Genomic DNA, 10873 nt, shown 5'->3' on the forward strand with positions numbered 1-10873 from the left:
CGGCGTAGGCCTAAAAAGAAAAGAAAGCAAAACGGCAAAGTGGCTCGAGGGCAGCGGTCGCACGTACTACCTCAGTTGGACGACGGTTCAGCGACGGCACCGTACGCGTACGTTCAGTTTGGTGATCGGTCTCTGTCAGTAGAGACCAAGACAGATGGTGACCGACGGTGGCGTTGGCGCACGTATTCTTCGGCTTGTCTTGTCTTGGCTCGACTCGACTTGTTTCGGTTTATTTTCTCTCACATAATACTATTCATTCTACCAGCTCTACACTATTTATGCGGTCAGCCGAACAGGCTCTAAATTGACACACACCCGCTACTGTGGGCACCCGTGCCAACTCCACGTCAGCTACAGCCGCCTACAGGTAGCACCAAAGGTTTCCTCTCCAACGGTTCCAAAAACCGAGATGATCCTGGTCCTGGGCTGTTGATATACCCCCGTGATCTCGTGGCCGTGCACGCCTGCAGCGCTCTCGAAGCTAGCGAACGGGGCCGCGCCGCCCGGTCGCCCAATCGCTGCCGGCGACGGCGACCGCCGCGGGAACAGGAACACGGCGAGTGGGCACGGGTAGCAGCCGGCAGGACAACGATAGGGGCACTGTAGCGTGAAAAGGCTGCGGCCTGCGGGGAAAGGGCCGTGACCTGGCAACCCCAAGGGTCCATCCAGCCGCGCACGCCCGCCGCAAGCCCGCGACGCGACGAGCGCCACCTCTCCCCTCTCCAGTCTCCAGCCTCCACTCGCTCGCGTCCGCCTCGCGAGCTCACTCGCTCGCTCTCGACCTCCCCCGCCCGGCCGCGGCGCCAAGGGATGGACGCGCTCCGCCTCCGGCCGTCCCTCCTCTCCGCGCGGCCCGGCGCCGCCCGCCCGCGAGGTGAGCTCATTCCTTCTTGCCCCCCCCCCCGGCCCCTCCGCGGGCGTGCACTGACGGAGGGGTTAAGTCGCCCACCCTCGTAGTAGCTACCTACGGAGCGCGGCAGCGATGCTTGTGAGGTTGGGCCTCGATTTGGTGAGCGGCTAATCGTTCGCTCTTCTCCAATTGAGAGACAAAAGGGGCTCTCGCTCCGTGATGTCGAGCCTGCAACCAGTGGCAAAGTGATGGAGTAGCAGTTGCTCTGTCGGGTATTAATGGCGAAGGGGGGGTTTCGGCCGTGATTAGGAAGGATACCGGTTTATTGGGTATCTCAGTGTATTAATGAGGGTTTAGTTGAGGGGAATCGAATCGGGCCTGATTCCTCCTGTGGCCCAGTTCAGGCTTTAAAGGGGAAATGGTCAAAGCCATGAGGGAATTTTCGGGTTGGGGTTGATTCTGACTTTTATTAGGATAAGTATGTGAAAGCGAAAGTCAAAGTAGCTAATCCCTTTCTGCTAATCGAAAGGAATTAAAACCTTGCTTATTTTGGGTGTCTGCTGTCCAGTTGATTCTGACATTTATCAGTATGTAATATGTGAAAGGAAAGGTCAACGTAGTTATGTCATGAAATCCCATCTTCTTAATTTACAGAAATTAAAACCTTGCTTACTTTGGTTAAATGAAGGGTATTGGTAAACTTAAGGGCATTTGTAAGATTCAAGGAGATGTTGAGACGTTACTTGTGATTGAGACGGACATGTCGATTGCTTTACGAAAGAGAGATTTTTTGAAGGCTTCCAGTTCCTGATGTAGAATTCCACCTTTCTGCTAAGATCTTTGTTGCCCATGTAGAATTCTAAATTTCTATTACCTTTTCTGAAACAATCACATGCTGTGGTGCCCCCCAACGACACTGACATATTTGCATATGTGTATATTATTGAAGTTTCTATTATACTTTGCATTTGGTAGATGATATGATACAATAGGGGAAGCACAATTTTCTTCTTTGACTGATCTCATACTCCAATGTAAACTGTAGTAGTAAAAGTCCATGGTTGTCAGACACATGCTTATGTTGAGCTTATTAGTCACGTACTGTTTCGTTCTTGGTGGGATTTTCCCATCTTACTTGTGCGCTTGACCTAGTATTGAAATATTTGACTTTCCAGATCATTTTCTACCACCATTTTGTTCGATCCAACGAAATGGTGAACCTCGAGTTTGTTTTTCCAACCAAAGGACCCATGGCCCTTCCTTGTATCACAGTCAGAAATTGTTCGATTGGAAATCCTCCTATTCTAGGATATCACGTCAGTCAACAAGTACTTCTATTAATGCTTCGGGCCAACCGCTGCAATCTGAACCTGAAGCACATGATTCGGCAAGCATCTGGAGGGCAATATCATCTTCATTAGATGCATTTTACAGATTTTCCCGGCCACATACTGTCATAGGAACAGTTAAGTCATGTTGCTGTTTTGACGCATTTAGATGAATCTCCAGTGTGCAACATCTTTTGATGAAGCAATTATTTTTTCTTTTCTTTTTCTCTTCATTGATCCATGATATTTTCTGGTTTAAGCAGGCATTAAGCATAGTCTCAGTTTCCCTTCTATCTGTCCAGAGCTTGTCTGATATATCTCCTTTGTTCTTCACTGGTTTGCTGGAGGTAGTAAAACTTTGAGCATTGCTCTCCTTGTACAAACAAAAAAAATGTATGGTTTCATTTTGCTGCATTTGTACTCTTATGTAGGCAGTGGTAGCAGCTCTTTTCATGAACATCTATATTGTTGGACTGAACCAGTTATTCGACATTGAGATAGACAAGGTATTTGGAATTTACTATAACCTTCATTATTTTTTTTTGAAAATTTATAACCTTAATTATAGTAAATGCCTTTTACTACCTTATTGACTGCTGAAAGTTTTCTTTTTACTATCTAGGTTAACAAGCCAACTCTTCCACTGGCGTCTGGGGAATATACCCCTGCAACTGGGGTTGCAATAGTATTGGTCTTTGCTGCTATGGTAACTATGCTCTTTCAGTATGGAAGAAATTGAAAATTCAGTCATGTTTTATTTTCACTTCCCTTTTGCAGGATAGATAGATCCTGAACCTGAAATGGCTAAAAGTGGTGTCTCAAACTAAGTGATATGCTCTTTGGGGTATTCCTGTTAAAGTTTTGAGTATTATTCTTTTAATTAGTGGTGCTCAGTCTCAGCTAGTGAGATTGAGCAAACTTCGATTTCTAGTGAATTATGAATATGTATTGTAAAACTGTAGTTCCAGGATCTCCATTTACTTTCCTTAAAACTATAAGATTTGATCATTTATGCCAATGTTTTTGTATATTTCTGCTAATATCGATCAGGACCTTTATTAAATAGTTATTATTCTGAATTTCATCAGTCCTAGTCTATCAGACTGACAGCATGTGCTATGTATATGCAGAGCTTTGGCCTTGGATGGGCTGTTGGATCACAACCTCTGTTTTGGGCTCTTTTCATAAGCTTCGTTCTTGGAACTGCATACTCAATCAATGTAAGAGCCCATGTCTCTGGGCCTGGGCCTGGTACTACCGTTTGGAATTTGACTAGGGCTTTTGGTATAAGTACTGATTCCTAGGCTCGTTAGGATTTGGTAATGTAGTTAGTGGTTCTCTTCTGCATTGCAAACGTTTTCATTATGTAATCTGCAACATAATTAGCAGGCCCTGACTTCTAAATAAGTCTAAAGGGGGGTTTTCTTTCAGTTACAGTGTTGGCTAACTCAGATGCAAACAGGCAAGTTTGCTAGTGCTCCAATAATAACAGAGTTAAATGGCTTGACTACAGGAGAAAAACAAGACACTCTGAGCTAACGCCTTCGTGTCTAGAGCAAACTCATTTTGCAATTATAGAACCACAAACTAATGAGATGCTTATACAATCATCTCGTTTTAATTTTCATATATCATGAAAGGTGATGCGAACTGAGTGGTGAAATTCCTCTGGAATTTGCTCAGAAGACTTAAATGGGCTTTACAAATTTAACTGATGAAGCAAGAGATGGATATACCTCAACTTTGATGGGCCAAAATGGACCATGGAGAGAAATTAAGGGTTGAAAATGGACCACAGACCAAATCTGAGGCAGCAATAGTCAATACTCAATAGCAATGGACCACAGACCATTCACTTCATAGAAAAGGTGGTAGCTTTAGAGAGATACTGAATTTTCCTAAATTTTATACTCTTTGGACATACATATTCAGGCCTTCAGGGAACAATCTTTCTTCATTAGTTGAACAATTGACATCTTTAAAAATGAGTGAACAGATGCTGTAACTTATCATGCATTTTCTGGTATTGCTAGTATTACTTAAAATAGCACCAAGTTTTGTGTGCAGCAGTTGTCACTACCTGAATAACCTAAAGAAACTGTGTTTATGTCTTTGTTCTTTACAGTTGCCATACTTAAGATGGAAGAGATCTGCTGTTGTTGCAGCACTCTGCATATTAGCAGTTCGCGCAGTGATTGTTCAGCTGGCCTTTTTTCTCCACATTCAGGCAAGCCTTCATGTGGCATCTTTTTTAATGCAAAGAAATGTGCATGGAAAACAAAAGCTTATGCATTCTCATGTGAAGTTTCTCTGGAATTCAAATGGTTTGTGGTGTCTTCATTTTCCTAACAGTCTGTCCATGCAAATCTACCAGACCTTTGTTTTCAGAAGACCAGCAGCTTTTACGAGGCCATTGATGTTTGCAACTGGATTTATGATGTTCTTCTCAGTTGTAATAGCACTTTTCAAGGTAATAGCGAATTGTATGGAATGCAACTCCTTAGAAAAGTATCTAGCAGAAGTTTTTGTCTGCAGTTTGATCTACTCTGAATCTTGATCACATTCCGTGGCATGTCTTAATATATTCATCTGGTAAGAAATGCTCGTACTATTGCGCTGAATGAAATTTGCCATTTCTTGTAGGATATACCTGATATCGAAGGGGACCGCATATTTGGGATTCGATCATTCAGTGTTCGTTTGGGCCAAAAGAAGGTTAGTAAAAGAAATAGCCAAGAAGGTTGCTCCTGGAGTGGAGATGCTGATATGAACTTTGAAACAGGTCTTCTGGATCTGTGTTGGCCTGCTTGAGATGGCCTACAGCATTGCAATACTGATGGGAGCAACTTCTACCTCTCTGTGGAGCAAAACCGCAACAGTATGTGCCACTGCTTTCTCCTACTGTTCAGCACTCGGTGACGAGATTTATGATTGTCTAATAATTAATTGGTCTGAGCTTCTTCTGCGCGAGCAAGACGGCAAAGCGCCTGCCTTTTCTGCACGATTCCTACATGATATTACATCAGCTTCGCCCGTATTTTTTTTTCAAAATCATATACTAGCCTTTTCTAACCCATGAAAATCTTAATATCTAATGCCAAGCAATTGGAGGTTGTTCTAGCTCGTTACGAATGCTTCTTGTCTGGCTGGTCACAAAACCTGCATGAATTTTCTTGCAGATTGCCGGGCATTCCATCCTCGCGGCGATCCTATGGAGCCGCGCGCGGTCGGTCGACCAGACGAGCAAGGCCGCGATAACATCCTTCTACATGTTCATCTGGAAGGTAAACCCCATCCTCTCTGAAACTCGAAACGCCCCGCGGTCTGTACTGGCCGGCCTAATCGCCTCCGGATCCGGTCCCCCTCCTTGGATCCTGGAGGCCGGCCGGTAGCCGCGTGGGATCAGTTACTGACCATTTACTCACCCCCACGTGGCCCCGCAGCTGTTCTACGCGGAGTACCTGCTCATCCCCCTGGTGCGGTGACGCCCGGCGACGGCGACGGCGGCGGCGGGGCAACAACTCCTCGGGAGGACTTTGAAGTGCCGGAGTAAACGCCCGTTTGAAACCGGACGCCACATGCGCGCGCACGAGGGGGAGAGGGGAGAGGAGGAACCGAGGAAGGTGGACCCATTGGCATTTGGCAGGCTACGGCCGGCGCCCAATAAAACGGAATAAAATTCCCGTCCCCCGCCTGTGTACCGCACGCTGGCTTGATGATATCCGATGTGCCCGTCCGGGCTGACCTGACCTGACGATGCGATGTCAGAGGGGGAGGTCGGCAGGTCGCACAACCTCCAACCCCCAACGTACCCCAAGTAACTACTCCAACCAGGTGAGCTGTGGCCCGTGGTAGGCGTCGTGGTATGCTCGCAACCAGCAGTAACGAGCGGAGCTCGGTGGCGTGGTACTGCGTCGTCCCCGTCTGCGCCTTGACCTGTGCAGCAGGCAGCAGCGGGCGGTAGCATGAACGGACGGACGGTCCAAGGACTGTATGTACGGCGCGTCACGGCCTGGCTGCCGGGGCCCGTGCTCTTCTGTCCGAGAAAGATCGCCTGTCAGGGAGCCGGATCGCCTTGCTCTCGCTGCGGCGAGATGCGCAGTGCAGCAAATTTGTGCCGGCCCGCACTCCGCAGCCGCAGCAGCAGCGCCCAGTGCCCCGCGCAGCGCCTGCCCCGCGATACGTGGGCTGCCTTGAATTCTACTGCCCCCGCGTCGCACCGTGCAGCAGCATTGGAGCATCTGGCTTGATGCGTGCGGAGGGATGCAACTAGGTATTCATTGGTGTTTTTGAGTTTCTCATATTAGTTCATTTTTTAAAATTAATTACGCAGCAGCTTACTTTAGTTCATTTGATAAGTTATTTTAGTTCATTTTATCAAATTTTGAGTCGACCCAATGACCCAAAAAAATATGGGACTTGCATCCCTATGCGTGCCTGCTGCGGCGGCAATCGCACGAGGGAAGATGCGTGCTGCCAGCGCAGCGGCGTCTCCGCACCTGGTGGAGGGAGACAGACGCCCGCCGTGGTGGTCCGGCCCGGCCCTATTCACGGCGGCGGCCTCGGGATACCATCAAGCCGGTGCCGTCGGGGCTCGATCCTGCGGCAGGCCGCAGGTCAGGTCCCCCGGTGGATCGCGCGCGCCCCGACGTCGATGCGCTGCGCCCCCCAGCGACCGCGAGTGTGCTGCGCGGCTCGCGTCACCCCCAGCCCAGACGGTTGGTTGGTTCGGCTGGCCGTCGGTCGGGCGGGCGGGCCCGTCTGCTCCACTGCTCCTCCCTGGTTGCAGCCCTGCCCTGCCGGGCGCGCCCGCGCCTCCTGCTGCTGCTGCGAGGCCTGCCAGTGCCAGGTCGCCAGCGGGAGCAGAGGGCCGCACCGGCACCGCTCACCGGCTCGGGATCGGCGCGCACGGGTTCCCAGGGCCATTACTCGCGCCTGCGGCGTGCAGCGCGCTCGCCTCCGCTTCGTACGTGCCGCTCTGGTGGCGCCGCGCAGCCCGGGATCGGGTGGCAGAATTCGCCCGGTGGAAATGGAATGAACCGGGGGGAATGTAGCGCCGTCCGGACGATCAGACGAGAACGTGTGCGTGTCGCATGGCATCGCATGTTTTTCTTTTCTTCTTCTTTTTTGGGTGTTGACGTTGAGCGAGTGAATCATCATCGTACGGATCTCGGCGTGGACGTGTTGATTTCCAACTCTTACGCCTGAAATTGTGCTATGCGTTGCCGGTGTTTGAAAATTGAAATTCGGCAACTCCCTTGCTCCTTGTCGGCAGCAGCGTGCACACGCGCACACGCGGCATAGCTTCTCCAATTATCGTACGGCGCCCTTGCAGGAGGTCCTATATTATATAACTTCTGGAGATGTACAAGCTATGCATATATAAAGCCCATTAGGCTCAAATTAACTTTAACATTTTGAAAAAATACTTTAACATTTGAAAATAGTAGATTCAACATTTTTTACAGACTATTTCAACATCTCAAAAAATAGATTCAACAAATTAAAATCTAGATCAACATTTTTTTTCAATCCATCTTCTTCTCCTGCGCCGGCGCGGAGCAGGGGCGGCGGCGCACGGCGCAGCAGCCGTGGCGCGTGCAGGAGCATGCAGCGTAGCAGCATGCAGCGGCTCAGCAGCAGCAGCAGCCGCGCAGCAGGTGCAGTGGGCGGCGGCGCATGGGAGGAAGGAGTAAGGAGGAGGAAGAAGATTAGGGCTGAGTAGATTTAACGGACCAGATGATTTGCACGAATGTCAAACACTGGAAGGTGAAGAAGAAAAAATCTTCTGGAAGATATATAGGATTTCCCGCCCTTGCATATGCCAATCCTAGCCAAAGAAAAAAAAGGAAACTGCAAATGCAAGCCGGGCCACCGCGCAAGTGCGGATCCGTCCGGCCCGGTTGACATTTGCGTGATCGGGCGCAGTACCACGGCCCGGCTGGGGAGGGTGACGTCGGCCCCCATCAATCCCTCGGTACTACCCCTGCCAGCCAGATTTCTTATAGAGCGCGCGCGCCGCAAGCGATTGCAGCGAACGACAGCCACGTGTTTCTACTGCTTAGAGATGGAGACGGTGGCTGGCTTCCCAGTTTCTACCGTTTCGAATTCCACCATCATTTTCGAAAATTCTAGACCCGTTTTGTTTTATTCCCCTTCCTTTAGCCTTGAGGTGCAAGCGAAGGGGATCCAATCACCGGATTTAAGGGACACAAGGCGGCGAATCGCCGGAGACCCACGTTGATCTCGACGTCGCACGCCGTGCTTGCCGTGCGATTCATCCGCGCTGAGACGAAGTATGCATGAGAAGTAAGCGGAAGCTGCACCAAGCTCGCCACGCCTCCGTTTCGCCTGCTGCGTGGGGCAGTACACCGGAGACGAGGAGGCAGCCGCGCCGAGCTCCGTCGCACTTCGGTCCCTTGCATCGCACTTTCAAATTTTTCATATACATGATCTGAAAGTTCTCAGTAGTTGTGCTCAAAGTTTTCAAGTAGTCAGTTTCGAGTTTTAGAATGAAACTTTATAAGTTTGGACATGTGATGTTTATTTGCTCCATAGTTTTTTTTTCACAAATATGAATATGTATTATGTTTTCAAATATGTGCATTCGAAGCTAGGTGTTCTATAAAAGTTTTCCATATAAGAGTCAAAAGCTTTCAAGATTCTACTATCAAGCACCATTTGTAGAGCTTTAAAAGTCAAACGTAAATTTTTGCAGCGTGGAGTGCATATATTACAATCTGGCAGTACATAGTTACATATATTCATAGTGCAAAGTTTGGAGTTACAAAGTTTTTTAATCCAGAAGTACAATGTTTTGAAATGTGTAAGCAATAATCCCCTTAATATAAAATGTAAAAATTAGAATAAATGGTTTATATGTAAGAGTACAATGTTTGAATTGTGCTAGTACAAAGGTCCAATATGCATAGAGTTTGGTGATTAGACGGTCGTGAATGTAGAAAGTTGTCAATGTAATTCTATTTTTTGTTATTTTTTCAAGGTTGTGGATGCATAAAGTTTTTTTGGTGTATAAGTTTTTAAGAATTTTGTATTGGTTGTGCAATATTCCCTTCATATCATTTGGAACCTAGAGGTGGACAAACTTTACAAGAAAATATTGGACATATGAGAACAAAGTATTGGACATGTGACTATAAACTTCTAGATCTAAGAGTAAGAATTTCTAAACATGGTGGTACAAAGTTTGTGTCGGGCTAAAATTCTTTACTTTATATCCACAGTTTGAATGCTAGACCAAAATTCTATATTTATAATTTGTAAGTTTGCAACATTCCAGTACAAAGGTTTTGATTTGCAATACAAGAGTTAAGATATAGAAAATATTCTATATATAGGTCAAAAATTTTTATATATAAGATTTAAAAGTTTATAATAGGCTAGTACAAAGTTTCCAACTTCAGAATGCAAAGTTTTTAACTAAAAAGTTCATGATTTTGAAGCACAAAGTTCTGTATTTAGGAGTAAATTTTTTGATGATGTGATAACACAAAGTTTATGAATACTATTTGTTTTTGAAGGAACTACCTTGCTGTGCCTAGCACTCTCCACTAGAAAAAAAATTAATGATTTTAAGTTCTGGTATTTTCGCAATTTTGCCAAGACATTTGCATAGTAGTTTTTTTACTAAACCATGGTGAATTCATTTTTGTCATATTTGTGACCATGATGTGTCCACATTAATAAGAAGCTTACTAAACTCCTATTTTGCACAGGTCAGGCCAAGGTTCATTGATAGCTCTGACACAAGACTTTGGACCACAACACTTCATAGGCTATAAGGTGAGATCAAGGCAGCAGATGAGATCAAGGCAGATTGATTGTTGTGAAAACAATTCTGTACATATGTGTTTTAAAATACAATGGTATGAAGTCCTCAAATTTAGATGCTAATTTTATTGTAATTACAAAGTTTTAGAGTTCGGAGTACAAAATTAGTAATGTTATATTTCTACAGTTCATATGTTCTAATGTTGAAGGCTGTAACTTTTTTTTCAGATAAGGTTTTAGAACAGAGAGATACAAAGTTTATGATAGGCTAGGATAAAGTTCCCAATATGGGAATGCAAAGTTTTTTGAATTATGAGTATTATATGTAAAAGCACAAAAATGTTTTATCACAAAGTTCCAGATTTTTTGAAGAGTAAAGTTGTTTTCACGAGAGTACAAACTTTTATAACATGCTAGTAGAAAGTTTTCTATTTTGGGCTGCAAAGTTCAGAGTTTATTTTACTAAATTTTATTTGAAAATTCCAAAGTTATTGAACTTAGTATTAATTTTTATTTCAGTAGAAAGTTTTTATGTAAAAAGTTCTATATCTATTTGTAAATAGTTTCAAATATCCATGTATAAAGTTTTGTATCTAGTAGCATAGATTTTTAAATTTAATTGTAGAAAGTTATGAAATTTTGTGTACCCAGTTTTGGATTTACAAAGTTGTGGATTACAGTGTAGAAAGTTTGAAAAGATATTAGTAGAAAGTTTGAAAATATATTTATGGTTAAAAAAGATAATGATATTGGATGAACAACATGGACGTGCTCAGTTTTTTTTATTCTATGCTCTAGAACGATAGCCAATCTATTTTTAATTCATCCTCCTGTATTGTGACACAGAAGAATTATTCCACATATTCTTTTTTTATTAACTCTTATTGTCTTTTTATTTTTATTT

At 45.3% G+C, this 10873-nt stretch overlaps 1 protein-coding gene across 1 annotated transcript; it reads left to right on the top strand.

Annotated features, from left to right (window-relative positions):
- Positions 1-306: 306 nt before the first annotated feature.
- LOC120704939 (probable homogentisate phytyltransferase 1, chloroplastic) lies at positions 307-5927 on the top strand. The gene is made up of 12 exons (XM_039989474.1): positions 307-874; positions 2026-2315; positions 2442-2525; positions 2610-2684; positions 2801-2884; positions 3309-3398; positions 4304-4405; positions 4553-4648; positions 4822-4893; positions 4961-5056; positions 5358-5462; positions 5622-5927. The coding sequence occupies exons 1-12, from the start codon at positions 811-813 to the stop codon at positions 5661-5663; spliced, it is 1200 nt and encodes a 399-aa protein (XP_039845408.1). The 5' UTR covers positions 307-810; the 3' UTR covers positions 5664-5927.
- Positions 5928-10873: the final 4946 nt, after the last annotated feature.

The sequence above is a fragment of the Panicum virgatum genome, chromosome 4K, assembly GCF_016808335.1.
Source record: "Panicum virgatum strain AP13 chromosome 4K, P.virgatum_v5, whole genome shotgun sequence".
Lineage (NCBI taxonomy): Eukaryota > Viridiplantae > Streptophyta > Magnoliopsida > Poales > Poaceae > Panicum > Panicum virgatum.